We start from the raw sequence: 15,583 nt of genomic DNA, 5'->3' as shown, positions 1-15,583 counted from the left end.
AGCTTGTTATTTACAGGTTGTCAAGGCTTGAGGAAGGTCAGCCATCTTCACATGATTGCATGCTAATCAACTCCACCAATCAGTCCTGGAAAAAAACCCTTGAATCCTTCGACCATCATTTTGTACGGCTTGTAGCGCCCGGGAAGCAGGATGTGGAGAACATTTCATGTTTGGCTCTGCAGAGGAGGAACATCTTGAAGGATGGATGTGGACATTCCCAGAAACGACACCAACGCTCCGGCGGAGACCAACATCGATCTGGGGTTTCTCCTATTCAACTGCACGGTTTTGACTCTGACCCTGGTCTTGGGTTTACCCGGGAACGTGTGGGTGTGTTGGGTCGTGTTCCGAACCAAGAGTCTCCAGACCAGCAGCAATGCGCTTCTGGTCAGCTTGGCCGCCAGCGACCTCCTCAAGTGTTCCGTTGACACGCCGCTGTTGCTCGCCTCCTTCCTGCGCTCCGGAGATGGCGTCCAGGTGCCGGTGGCGGTATGCGCACTGCAGCAGCTAACCTGGGCGTTGTGTTGCTGCGTGCAGCTGCTGACGCTGGTCAGCATCAGCGTGGAACGCTACCAGGCTATCGCGTTCCCTTTTCAAACAGAACGCAGGAAGGCGAGGGTTCGATTCTGGATCATGTCCATCTGGGCGTGCGGAATCATCCTGGCTGGAGTCTCCTTGACTATTTCCAAACAACCACTTTTCTACGCACTGTGCCAGCCGCTCGTCATTCACGCCGATGGTTATCCGTGTTATTCCGATCCGTTTGTTCCGTACGTGTTGGCCCCTCTGTGGGGACTGTCCCTCGCCGTTATCGTTATCCATTACGGAAGAATCATCAAAATAGTCAGGCAGCACCGAAAAAAATTATTCAGTCGTGGAATCCGAGTGATGCCAACAGTGTCGGATCACGTCTGGACCTGGTTGAGTGACCCCGCTTCCGGACCTCGCTCAGTTCCGTCGACCTCCTGTAAACCGATGGTCGCAAGCCGGTTAACGCACCAAGTCGCCGGCGAGCCCTGTTCTGGAACGTCCACCGCACGAGCACGGGGGACGCCTCCGGATATCGTCGGAGCGGTGTGCCTTCTGACACCCGGAGTCAGGGAACGTGGGAAGAAACAAGTGGAGGGAAAACTAGCCAAACGTTCCGGGTATATTATAATCGCTTTTACGCTTTTTTGGCTTCCCATGGTTGCTATTTTACTATTCAGCAACCTCATCACATGGCCGGATACCGATAAAGTAAGTTGAGTATTTACATTATTTGGTTGCAAATTCATTTTTTCTTGAAGTGTCCAATGTTTCTATGATTCCGACCGTTCTGGACGGATAAAGTGAAACTGACGTTCCTGCTCTATTTGTGGCTTAGTTGCTGTTGAAGCTGGAGACATCTGCCATGGTGTTGACGTGTGTTCAAGCTGCAGTCGATCCGCTCGTCTACACGCTAGTCACCAGACAGTTCCGCTATGAACTCAGCAAGATGTTTGTGTCTTTTCCAAAGTGTCCACTCAAACTGGGATCCTGAACATTTCCAAGACTGGTGATAAGCCAAGAAAGAAATGCAAAATATGGCAGATATAGATGTTTTTATCAGGCGTTTTTCACAGTCGGGACACAAGACAAGGTCATAAATAATATCTAACACATGACAAGATACGCACAGCAGTAGTCTCAACGATAACAGGTGGCATCAGAGAGGAAAAACAACCCATATTGGAGAAGACAAACGACTGTACATAACAGAGAAACACACAAAGCGAAAGGATCCGATATCGTTGATTGTAAATAAAAAAAAAGGCCGATCATTGATGCTTCCAATGTTCAATGTTCAAAACAAAACTTTGAGATCATAAATATAAACCTGTGCTTGTCTATTTTTTTTTTAACAAATGATTCCATAATGCAGTTTTTTTGTGTGAGATCCGCCATTGGAGCTGATTATACTGTGATATGCTGGTACCGAGCTACAATGGAATGGCGGCGAATGTATGAAGATCCCGGTTGAACACACCTGAATGAATTGATCCGGGGCAGTCGAAGTGGCGTGTCCGTTTACAGACCTGCGTCCCTGCTTTAAAAAAAGCCCCCCCCCCCCAGAAGATAAAAATAACACTAAAGAGGACAAAAATTACAAACAGCAAAATTTCCTAACCACATCGAGTACACATACTCAACAACTTTGAAAAATGCCCACTGAGTTTTTTTTAGGGGGGGGGGCGCTTTGACAGCTAGAAAGACTAATTAATTAAAGCATACGTTTGATCACACAGGACATGGGGGCAGGGGGGACGAGTGGACGACGACGACAGAGAGAGGAATACAAATGAAGAGGACAGAACGGCTTCACTGGCTCTGCCGAATGATGGTCAAATATTACAAAATATTCTATTAACAATATTCACAAACAGCCTCGAGTCAGAACAGGTTCAAGTCCCAAATCCTCAATGGATGCCTTGTGCTTAATTGCTGTGCCGCTCAATTCAAAATATCACTTATGTTGAATTTTAGTTTGAGGCCCCCAGGGCAAGATATTGAGATATATGAACACAAATCAATACTTCCAACCATAAACAGGCACATTTTGTATAGAAAGGTTCAAAGCTGAGGATTTGGGACCTAAATGTGTACTGAACCCTTCAGGGTGGCAGCTAGTCAAATATACCATATAAGAGCCATAGATGGACTTCCGGAAGTATTGAAATACAACTTTTCAATCCGCTGAAGTCACCGCATTCACGCTCCCACGCTCCCATAGAGGCACATACCTTTGACCCAGAACGTTACAATTATTCTAGCTAGGAAAATGACACACTCGCACAAACGTACAAATATCTTATCATATGTACTTATTCCTCAAGTGGCCTGATGCTGGAAGTGGTAAGGGATAGTGGTGGGTGGAGCGATCCAAACATCGATAATATCTACACCAAGGTTGGTATCGATATACTCAAAACAAATGTCGATAACAACGATACCAAGGTCGGTATTGACATCATCGATACAAATATCGACAACATTGATACCAAGTTCGGTATCGATCTCGTCGATACAATTATTGATAACATCGATACCATGGTCGTATCGACATCAATACAAATGTCGATAACATCGATACCAAGTTCGGCATCGCCATCATCGATAAAAATGTCAATAACATCGATGCCAAAGTCGGTATCGATATCATGATATAGTTGATACGAATGTCAATAATATCGACACTCAATATCAATAGCACGATATCATCAATCCAAATACCAATATTGATACCAAGTTTGGTATCGACATCATGGATGCAAATGTTGATAACATCGATACCAAGGTCGGTATCAACATCATCGATACAAATGTCAATTACATCGATACCACAGTCGTATCAACATCATCGATACAAATGTCGATAATATAGATACCAAGTTCGGTATCGATCTAGTCGATACAATTATTGATAACATCGATACCATGGTCGTATCGACATTGATACAAATGTCGATAACATCGATACCAAGGTCGGCATCGCCATCATCAATACAAATGTCAATAACATCGATGCCAAAGTCGGTATCGATATCATGATATAGTCGATACAAATGTCAATAATATCGACACCAAGGTCCCTATCGCCATCATCGATACGAATGTCAATAACATCAATGCCAAAGTCGGTATCGATATCATGATATAATTGATACAAATGTGAATAATATCGATACCAAGGTTGATATCGATATAGCAGATACAAATGTCGATAACGTCGCATAGATACAAATGTCAATAACATCAATACCGTGGTCGGTATCAACTGTATCGATACAAATGTCGATAACATCGATACCAAGGTCGGTATCACCATCATCGATGCAAATGTAGATAATATTGATACCAAAGTTGGTATCGATATCATCGATCCAAATATCAATAATATTGATACCAAAGTTGGTATCGATATCATGAATCCAAATGTCAATAATATTGATACCAAGGTTGGTATCAACATCATCAATCCAAATATCAATAACATGGTATCAGTATTGATTGATTGAATGTGAGATGATCGACTACAGAAGTTTCTGTCAAATGCAACCGGCCCCCCCATTTTATATTTACTCAACTAATATAATAATCAATATAATTCATATTCATTTAAATCTAAAAGGAAAATAACAAAAGTTATTATTTTTTTCAGATTTAAAAAAAGTATCAGTATTGGCGATACCGGCTCATTGGATCGATACCACACCACTAGTAAGGGATGGTGACACATTTGTTTATTAGCAGACCAGAAGGACACTAGAAGCACTAGAAGGGCACAGTAAAGTCATTTCACCATAATACCGTTTTTGTTTTTTCCCTAATATTCCTTTGCTTTTTAAAAAGTCAAACCGATGCAGAAATCATAAAAAGGTGCTTTGTGCTCAGTGGCATAAGAATTGCTTGGAGAACACACACACACACACACGCACACACACACACACACACACCAATTGACATGGATGTACTGTATCTAACTCCTTTCCAGTGCAGGGAGTCCATGTTGTTCCAGTGCATGGCCAGCAGAGGGCAGGCCCCACCACGGCCGACCAACGTCTTCCTCCTCCAACATCATGTCTCCCTTTGTCCCTCCTTCTGTCCAGGTGAGTCTTTAACAATCCCGCCTTCTTTCACAACGCGGACACCTTGACAATGTTCTGATGGGCGGGGCCTGCTGGCAGATGGGCGTCGCCCTCAGGGGTCACGACCGGTGGTGTGGGAATGCTGATGATTGCGGTGGTGATCTGGCTGCCCTGGCAGTTGAGGGGCGCCGGCTCGTCGATGCGCATGTTCAGACTGGAGCGGCTATGAGGCGAGGAAGAAAAGTTGCATATCTATAAATAGATTTCTCAAATCATAAAACTGCTGAGGTAGGAGTTGGCGTTCAGGGAGTCCTGTACAAACTTGAGTTAGCTTACTGCGGAAAAAGGCCCATTTATGCTATGCTATGTTGTGTTGATACCTGCACCATGAACGCCGTCAGCCGTCCTACCTGGTGCTGAGGGGCTGGATGTGGATGGTGCTGAGCTCCTGCAAGCCTTGCTGGTGTGCATGTGTCAAAGACTGCATGTGTGCCAGGGCGCTGGCGTTGGCTAAAGGGCTGTGGTGCTTGTTGCTTCGGCGGGTGCAACACGTTCCCGTGACGCCCTCTTGGCTGGAAAGGGAGGGGCTTCGAGACGGGTAATTCTGCAGCCCCGCATCCAGGTAGCTCTGCTGGTAATACTGCTCATCCACAAACTCGTGGTTCTGCGGAATCACGAGAACAAGACACGACAAAAACGTCATTCAGCTACTGAATAAATTGAAATTTGTTGTTTTAAGCGATATTTTAGCTTGTTTTTAAATATTCAAATACTCGATGTCTTAAAAGGGGATTATGCTCCCTTTCTGACCTTTGTATTGAGTTGTGGACTCCTATAGAGCAGCTAAACACGGCAACCCGCACAGAAAGCTTTCTAGATCTTCCAGAATCTGCACCTATTCCAGTTATATTTCCTTGTAACGGTCTGTTTTTATTTATTCCATACCATTCTTACAAAAAGCCAGCAGCACTGACTGCAGTTTGCTGGTTTTAGTCCTGCTTGTTGAAGATAAAGTGTCTATTATCTGACTGGTATCTTCCCATGGTGTCCCAATTCGAGAAAAACTACTACACCCTTACCAGCAGCACTGACTGCAGTTTGCTAGTTATGATCCTGCCTTGATCCTGACTGGTATCTTTCCATGGTGTCCCAATTCGAGAAGAACTACTACACCCTTACCAGCAGCACTAACTGTAGTTTGCTACTTTTGATCCTGCTTGTTGAGGATAAAGTGTCTAATTTTTGACTGGTATCTTTCCATGGTGTCCCAATTCGAGAATAACTACTATACCGGTGCCAGCAGCACTAACTGTAGTTTGCTAGTTTTGATCCTGCTTGTTGAGGATAAAGTGTCTAATTTTTGACTGGTATCTTTCCATGGTGTCCCAATTCGAGAATAACTACTATACCGGTGCCAGCAGCACTAACTGTAGTTTGCTAGTTTTGATCCTGCCTTGATCCTGACTGGTATCTTTCCATTGTGTCCCAACTGGAGAAGAACTACTATACTCTTGCCAGCAGCACTGACTGTAGTTTTCTAGTTTTGATCCTGCTTGTTGAGGATAAAGTGTCTAATTTCTGACTGGTATCTTTCCATAGTGTCCCAATTTGAGAATAACTAGTATACCCTTGCCAGCAGCACTAACTGTAGTTTGCTAGTTTTGATCCTGCTTGTTGAGGATAAAGTGTCTATTATCTGACTGGTATCTTTCCATGGTGTCCCAATTTGAGAAGAACTACTATGCCCTTTTCAATAGCTAAAAGCTAATTCTATTAATAATCAAACACACGGCCATGTGTGAACTCACTGTTGTTTTCTCCAGACAGTGCAGCAGGTGATGATGCTGGCTCTCTAACAGAGAGGTTGACTTACTTAACCGTTGCTCCTCGTCAGCGGAACCCTATAACGATGAATGCAAATGTTAAAAAAAACGAGCAGCACGCTAGCTTGTCATTAAATGAAAACACACAGACGTAACGGATGCGATGTCTCAGTACCTGATCTGAAAGGTTCATCTTGTACGGAAGTTGCTTGAGTCAGAAGATGGAGACAAAGCAGAACAGACAGGCACGGTTTTTACTAGCGTTTGGAGTCGGGCACTGAGATCAGACGGCTATCAAAGCCTCCGTCACACCATGCAGAAGGCACGGGGTCATATTATCAGAGTGAACCCCGGAGACATGTCAGCTGAGATCGATGGAGCCAGCAAATTGATTCGTGCGCCTAATGGATGTACGGTGCATAACATGTTTCCTCGGGCTTCTTTTACTAGCGCTACAGCTGCCGACGTGGGAGTTCATAATGACTTGTTTTCCATAACTATTTTGGTTTTTGGTTATGTGTTTATGTGCATGAAGAAGACGGCAATATTTCTGCTTCTGCGGTGGTTGGACATGAAGCGATGTGACTCAAATAAACAACTCAACTATGGGTTGATGTAGGGCCTTTAAAGGCAGATATTATGGATTATGGTGGGGGGGGGGTGGCTATGAGTTGACAGTAAGCAGCTAAGGTGATCCCAAACATGGACATAAAGAGGGATTTACATAAAAAAGGGAGTGAAGCATTGACTCTGCTATTTTAATGCACAATAATTCCATGTGCCAGATTGTTGCCTTTGTTACTCCTGAATGTTAAACAATTAACAAAGTCAAAAACAATGTTTTATTTCAAAACTATAAACCTTGCAAAGTACTGTTCTTGCAGAATGCTTCATCAGGATTATGAGTGTGCATTTTGTGTTGACTTTTGAATTTATTTTTAGTGATACTTCAAGGTTCCCTGGAGAGTTAAGGTCATTTGCTACCAAAAATCTCATCAGCCAAGCACCCGTTTACATACAAAATATGAGAACTGGATACAAAATTTACTGGAAATAAAAATGGGCTGCATGGTAGTCGAGTGGTTAGCATGCAGGCCTCACAGCTAGGAGACCCGAGTTCAATTCCACCCTCTGTGTGGAGTCTCCGGGTACTCCGGTTTCCTTCCATATTCCAAAAACATCCTAAAAAACATTCAAATTGTCCATAGGTATGAATGTGAGTGTGGGCTGGGATAGGCTCCAGCACCCCCCCACGACCCTTGCGAAGATAGGTGGTAGAAAATGAATGAATGTTTCTATAAAGTCACTTTATGTAAGGACTACTTTCTACTGTCCCGATTGAAGGCAGCTATATGTCACAATGTAAACATAACATGTGACACAACCAGGAAGTGTGAAGAAGACTAGACCGTCTGAACGTCTGGCTTCGTCGGATGCAGACCCTTAAATGAGGCACATCCTAGGGGTCTGCATCCTAAAAGGCTCTTGCATTCTGTTTTGAAATCCTTCATAAACAAATTTCATGCAACCATACAGTATTTGTGAAATCTAAGTAAATCAGATGCACGTGTTGATTGGTCTTACCGTGAGCTCCAAAGCGTCATTGAAGAGGCCATTACGCTTGTTATGGATGAAGGCACTGGAGCTCCCCGTTTTCGATATTCGTATTCTGGCCAAGCGGGCTTTCTGCAAAGAGCAGCAAACAATGAAAGTGCACGTCAGTCCGAGTTGAAGGTCGTGAAAACCGATCGGGGAATCATTCTGACACGTTCCGCTGATGAGCTACAGCTCTTCCTCATGCTTCACGTATTAGTCGTGATTTTATGGATCAAATCAAACATACGCTGCTAGATCATTCCCTGTGATCTATCCAGATAATTCACTCTGATCTCCCGTGATAACTCACTCAGATCTCCTACTATACTTATGAATGATTTATGGACCCTGCATGATAGCACACGTTCCTTGGGTAGAAAATCACCGAGCAGCGGCAGCTAAGGTTGTTGCAGGTAAGCCCTTTAAGAATTAAGTAGTGAAGCCCACCAGGCAGGTTGGGAATCCAATATAGTATGAAGGATGGATGGATGGATGGATGGAAGAAAAGAAAACTGTCAAGGCTTATTTGCCATTTGACAATGGGTGACAATTGGTTTATTGAGCAGTTGACATATGTTTTTTTTTTAATTTGGGAAAATATATGAAACATTACAGTGCATTTCTTACATCAATCAAAATATAACTTTCCATTATTTACATTTGTATTCAACTATCTGATCACAAGCCCAAAAAGGAGTAGGCTGAAGCAAAAGTTTATAAATGCCGACCCCTTTTTGCAAGATATAATCATGTTCATGCCGCAGTCTTGTTTTCCCCTGTTATTATTATCATTGTAATATTATTATTGTTATTATCATTATTGTTATAATCTTTATCATTATTACCATTATTATTGTTGTTATTATAACCATTATTATAATCATCATTAATATTACCATTTTCATCATTATACAGTAAAGTCTCGTTATATCGATATTCTCGGGAGTCGGAAAAAATACCGATATAACCGGACTATCCATATATCCGATCCTGCGCCGAACTGCATTAAAAGTGGGCAATAATGAGCAGCTTAAATCAATCTTTGCAACAGAAGAACCAACTGCGTTTGTGGTTTCTCTCGTGTGTATAGATTCTATACAGGCATGTGTTTGGCCAGCTATGTGGGGCGGGTTGAGCATGACCTGTGAACCAGGAAGTGCGGGAATCGGTGTGTGTGCTGCACTCTGGTGGTGGAAGTGTGAAAAATAAAGTTGACTGGAAGCAGCCGTTCGCCGTGTTCTTTTTTGGTATTGAAATCCTTAAGCAAAGATTGATTTAAGCTGCTTTTGTATCGATATAAGCAGACCAAATTGGCTGGCGGGAGATGAAAAGGGCATCGTAGTAACCGGATTATCATAATAACCGGGTATCGTACTAACGGAACTAATTATATCATAAAAGACTAGAAATTTGCCGGGAAATGAAAATAGTATCGTAATAAGTAGTAATTCGTTATAACCGATATCGATATAACGAGACTTTACTGTAGTTACTGTAATTTTTGGATTTTTAAACATTATTATTTTTTATTATATTTATTATTATTATTATATTTATTATTTTTTATTATTATTATATTTATTATTTTTTTATTGTTATAATTTTTTATTATTAATAATAATTAATTTTTAAATTATTTAATTTCACAGACTTCATTGCTTCTTGTAGCGTGCTGTATCATTCCATCTGTTGTTTTCTGAAATCTGCAGTATTTGTGCTTTTATCGTCAATTTATTAGCCCCCTTTTTTCCCCCCTTGAGACGGTGTCCGAACAGGTGACCAACTCAAATATCAGTTTCTTCTTTTTAAGCCCCACCTTGAGGTTTTTAGACATGCTTTTTAGCTTGTGTGAGTCTAGTCTTGTGTGTTAAAAAGCAAAGTTTAATATTCATTTTTACAACAAAAAAAATCACATAATTGCACACAGACTTTTTATTAGTACTAGTAGACACATTTCAGCTCATCTAAATGTACTTTACACAGGCAGAATTACTTTGAATAATGAAATGACTGAGTATGAGCTAGCTAACAATGCACATCATTGAGTGGTACCTTTCTGGTTGGTTGGTCGAACGATGCTTCATCAAACACCATGATTCATTTCGTATTTTTATCGCTCACAAATGTTAATTTTCAACATTTTCCTTTAAAAATGGCCGCTTGTTTGAATCAACAAGTATATCATACAGCACACCAACACAGGGATCGAACGGAGACTCTTCAAAGAAGATGCAACCTGCAACTGGCAACCTTAAATACCCTTTCTCATCATTGGCTTCACCTGTGTATGTGGGTCAAAGGTCAATGAGGTCACCAAACACATTTTGTGTTCCAATAATGAGTCTAAGGGGTACAAAAAAAGGATTGCATGGTATTCATATATGATATATTCAACTTAAATGTCTTATAACAACAACCAGTGATTTATAAAAGAAAAATGATCAGGGGCGCCCAAACTTTTTCACACCACCGTAGGTGTTTCACGCAGTTTTTATGTTGTGTATTTGTGCTCAAACATTGGTATTGTCTCTTGGACAAACAAGTGTGAGCAGGACTGTGGTGATGGTTGCCAGGCAGCGTAGGGGCGGAATGGTGGGGGTGTTAAAAAACATGCCCTGCTATACCCAATCCTCCGATATATTCCTGGTCCTTTGGTATAAACAGTAAGTGCTTGTTTTACAGGACGAGCTGTGCTTTGAAGGAAGCGTTGGACTGAAGTATTGCAGGGCATATAGTATAAGTGTGAGGAAACTATAGGCAGATGCGGTCATTAACGCCTACGCACGGGCTACACCATTAAAGTCATCCACACATTGTAAAGTCGGAGAGCTCTTTCAAACATGCGCACAAAAATACACTTATTTTCATAACTCCACAGAAGTGTTTTTAAATACTTGCCAGATTCACACATTTTTTTTTTAACTCTGCAAGTGTTACACGTGTATTTGTTCAACTACAATCAAATACAGTGTTTATTTTCCACAATTCAACACATCTATTCCTGATAGTTCATTGGCATCATATCTTGGAAATTACGACACTTAAAATATTTAGTTTGCTTATATTTTGAATTTAGATTTAGTTTACTTCCTGTGTAAAAAAAGGAAGGTATTGATAAGTTGTCTCGTAACATCGTACGTGGGCTTGTATGCCATCAGTCACTTATGCATCAGGGGTCGCAAAAAATACATTGACGCAAGAACTACACGTCAATGCGTCGTCACTCAGTATCAAAAAATGGCGGCGGCATCAAGTAGCGGCGAGTCAGGGGAGAAGAAAAGATCTCGCAATAAGATGTCGAAAGTATGTGAGTACTTTACATAGCGTACCATAAAAGCACTACCGCGATGCACCAGCACCCGGGAGTTTAATGTATTATTTTTGTTATTATAGGATTCAATTGTGAACTTTATTGTTCAATACAATTCGTTTTTTTTAATTTAATAAAATTAATAAAAATATATCGGAAAGAAGAAATTTGTGTTTTATTCATGGCGATAAATTAGCACTAATTGCTATATAGGTCCAATTCTGGGAGATAATCGAGAATCAAATCAAAATGAAATTTTGGATTTAAAAATGAATCGTTAGATTAGTTGATGCATCGAAAAACTATTTTCTAGATTAATCATTTACAAAAATTATTATCATTTAACCCAGCCCTAGTTGCATGAACACTATTTTCCTTGAAATGTATTTTTGTCTCATTGTATGAATTCATAATTCATAATTGTACCATAAAAGCATTACCGCGATGCACCAGCACCCGGGAGCTGCTTGTGTAAACACCGTACATTGTTGTTTGCAATGAGAAACAAAGAAAGTTTAATGTATTATTTTTGTTACTATAGGATTCAATTGTCAACTCTATTGTTTTATTGTTCAATACAATTCTTTTTTTTGACTTGTTAATAAAAATATATCGGAAAGAAGAAATTTGTGTTTTATTCATGGTGATAAATTTGCATTAATTGCTATATAAGTCCAATTATCGGAGATAATCGAGAATCAAATCGAAATGGAATTTCGGATTTAAAAATAAATTGTTAGATTAATCATCGAAAAAGTATTTTCGATATTAATCGATTACAAAAATTATTATCATTTAACCCAGCCCTAGTTGCATGAACACTATTTTCCTTGAAATGTATTTTTGTCTCATTGTATGAATTCATAATTCATAATTGTACCATAAAAGCACTACCGCGATGCACCAGCACCCGGGAGCTGTCAATTTCAGATTTAAAATAACGTTATCTCTTGTGTGTTGTTTGCCTTTATGCTGAAGAGTAAATCTATCTCTGAGGGAAACGTCGGGTATGAAAGGTCGCCCATTCAACAAGAACTCGTGTACCAACATGTTAGATTCATTGATGGAGCGAATGGAGCGTTTTTCCAACAACACAACACATTTGACTTACAATGGAGTTTCAGCTAAAGCAAAGAACAAAACAAGAAGTTTCATCAAAAATTCAACACGCCATAAAATCACAGTTATGATAGTTTCACATCCCCAGAGGCAATGAAATAAATCTGCTGGTACAGTTGCATTCTGCAAGTATTGTTTGCATTATTATCATAAAAAATGTCCAGAGACCCAAATATTTTTTTTGGCTTTACATAAAGCATCAACATGTTGTTTCAAAGCTCCAAAACCCGTAGAGTAAAATATTTAGAGTGACAGATGGAGTACACCTTGGACTAATCACCCGCCAACCTAATACACGTTTTTGGAGTACCCACAGGGAACAAACTGCGACGCAGACTCCACACACAACATATTCATCTGACCATGTGATCTTCAGGTAGAATGGACTATTCGGAAAACCTGATGGGGAGTTTCCGAAGGTATCGAGCTTCAATTGATGATGTCAATACTTTAATTAATTCAGAGAAACCGTATCCTCGGACATCTTCAGTCCACTGTAGCAGCTTAACCTCAGACTAACTCTGCTCAGAGACTAAAGGCTTTGCTAAAACTGGATTAACTGGTTTGGTGGACACTATTTTTTTTGTCAAAAAAGCTGTTATGTTTTGTTCCATTTAGGTTCAATATCATATCCGTGTTGCATTGTCAGAAATTGTTACAACAGGAAAACAACTGAAGCCTAAGTATCAATCTTTTTGGGGTCGATATTATCGATGTTGGGATCGGTGTTCGGATAAAGATTGCTGTCTCTACTAAACTTGATCGGCAAAAGCGAGTTAACAAATGACCATAAACGACTTACACTTAAAATGAAAGTCATTTTAATTGACTTTGTCAGTCTCAGTTTCAATCTTGTTGCAGTATCCCGATCGGGGATACCGTTACCTTTATGGAAATATTCGATATTCGATATGATTAGACACTTTGAAGCCATTTGTTCAACGGACAGAAGCAGTACCAGTCATGACAACTGAAGCGGACTCGACTAGACTTTTTGTTGCAGTTGCGGTTGCTTCCCACACACAACAACCGGGACTATGAGAGATCTGGGCTGTCTTTCAAGTTGCCTGTCAGTCGTATTACAATTGCTAACAAATAGACAAGAATTACGGCGCTGGTGTCAAGGTCGGACAGGAGATATAAGACCACGATAGGTTAAAACATGCCTGAGCACATTTAAGCACTGAAAAGCCAAAACAATCCACCATAGAAAGTCAATCTTGTCTTTTGCGGTGATTTACTTTTGTCTGCCAACATATTCCAGGTGCATTAAATTAACGCCATGTAGCATGTAATGAGCTGAACACATCGTGGTTGCACTCGCTATAAAACGGCAATAAAATCCTCGAAGCGTTTAGTGACAGTCATGGCGGTACTCGACTAGTTAAACGCTCACCTTATTCTGCACTTTTGAAAAGATTTATTTCCCTTACAAATACACATTTATTTCCCTTTTTCTGCGCATTTTAACAAGAGAAAATGAAATGACTTAGTATGAGCTAGCTAACAATGCACATCATTGGGAGGTACCTATTTTGAAAACAAAGCCATCTGAAAAAACCTAAATATCGGTTGATATGCATGCTGTTATTATACTCCTACTGGGAAAACCAGTATAGACCAGCTACCAGCATGACCAGCATATATTATTATATAAAAAAAAACGCATTTATAAAAACAAAAAAATTAAAAAAACCTTGCTTTGGTTCCAATTTTCTACAAGAAAAGCTCTGATAAAACATTCCACTGTTCTCAAATATCTTACTTTTTTTCTACACAAAATAAGATGACAAATAAATAAACAAATCAAGAATAAAGAAAATCAATCAATCAGTAATAAATAAATATAATAATAATAAAACAGCAAATAATAAAAACTCAAGAAACAAAACACGACTATAGTCACATTTATACTCTTTTTATTTACAACATATTGCGCAACTGCAGGGTCTTGAGACACATGCTAACTCGCAAACTACAGAGCTAGCGACCAAAACGGTAGCCTTCAAGTTATTCCCTTTCAACTTAAATAGCCAAAAACTTACCACTTCCACACGGATAGGGAGGATAACTATTAACAGTTATTTAACCTTTAACATGAACATGAATCAAACGTAATAATTTTTTCTGGGTACATGATACCATACAGCATCCATATCACACTTGCGCGGGCCGCACTAACATTAAACTTTCATATCAAAGCGGGGACCTCAAACTAGTATCCTGCGGGCCACATTTGGCCCGCGGGCCGCGTGTTTGAGACCCCTGTTTTAGATTCAAAATGGTATTTTGTTGTGACGAAAATAAGGTGGAGTGGGGAAAATATTTTTACGATGGAGGGCACTCACAGACAATTATCAAAACTGTAATCTAGTAATCGTATATATATATTTATGACTTTCTAAATACATTTTTTTTAACCATTATCAAGAATTCTGTGTGTCCACAGAATAAATAACAAGCCTTAATTAAATGTAGCATTAACCTTGTTATCTTTGCCTGAACCTATTGTGATGGCTTAAGCGTAACAGCTCATTGCCGGAATGGCTGCAGTGTAAAAGATGGATAATCGGGGGCAGTAAATGGATAATCACCTCACAGGATTTGTAGTAACTCGAAAAAAAAAATGACATTATGTTATGCCTTATTATCGTATGTGCATCACAACGTGAATGCACAGCAGCATAAGTCCGCAGCCACGGGGCAGATGGTGCCACTTTATGCAATGGTTTATAAGTACAGAAAGATTAGTAAAAAAAAAATAATAATAATAATAGAGTATTATCTCTGTCATAATGCAAAACACAACACAGTTGATTTTGTTCTTTTGAAAGCCAACTCATGAGGGACTGAAACAAAAAAAAGAGGTGGCACGCTTCAATAATGAGCCCGGATAATATAACATCTCTTATACAACCCAGTAGAACGAATCGGTGGAAAAATAATGAACGTAATGTGCGGAGATGTTTGTGGTTAGTTTGGAGCCGCATAGTGTCATGTAAATAGGCTTTAACAAAAGGTAAACACAGCTGCACGTACAGTAAGACATGACAGCTCTGGCATGGTAGTTCCCCCCGATGACGAGCTGCAGCTTAATAGCGCATCTGTTGGCTGGCCTGCAGGCGGCT

General features: G+C 40.2%; 1 protein-coding gene and 1 pseudogene across 2 annotated transcripts in view; one reads left to right on the top strand and one right to left on the bottom strand.

Moving 5' to 3' along the window:
• Window positions 1–201: 201 nt before the first annotated feature.
• On the top strand, window positions 202–1,522 carry LOC131136814 (uncharacterized; annotated as a pseudogene).
• Window positions 1,523–2,737: 1,215 nt separating this feature from the next.
• kcnd3 (potassium voltage-gated channel, Shal-related subfamily, member 3) overlaps window positions 2,738–15,583 on the bottom strand; it is a 77,329-nt gene continuing 64,483 nt past the window's right edge. The window contains exons 4-8 of one of the 2 annotated variants that reach the window (XM_058085659.2): window positions 8,015–8,116; window positions 6,606–6,638; window positions 6,416–6,508; window positions 5,018–5,271; window positions 2,738–4,830 (exon numbers count right to left, since the gene is read on the bottom strand). In XM_058085659.2, coding sequence (XP_057941642.2) covers window positions 4,656–4,830; window positions 5,018–5,271; window positions 6,416–6,508; window positions 6,606–6,638; window positions 8,015–8,116 — 657 coding nt within the window. In that variant the 3' untranslated portion in view covers window positions 2,738–4,655. The remainder of the gene's footprint in view (window positions 4,831–5,017; window positions 5,272–6,415; window positions 6,509–6,605; window positions 6,639–8,014; window positions 8,117–15,583) is intronic. The other variant, XM_058085660.2, reaches the window with a different exon arrangement.

This window comes from Doryrhamphus excisus, linkage group LG17 (genome assembly GCF_037039965.1).
Source record: "Doryrhamphus excisus strain RoL-2023G ecotype Guam linkage group LG17, RoL_Dexc_Guam_v1.1, whole genome shotgun sequence".
NCBI lineage: Eukaryota > Metazoa > Chordata > Actinopteri > Syngnathiformes > Syngnathidae > Doryrhamphus > Doryrhamphus excisus.
This window is presented reverse-complemented; position numbering and strand designations above follow the sequence as displayed.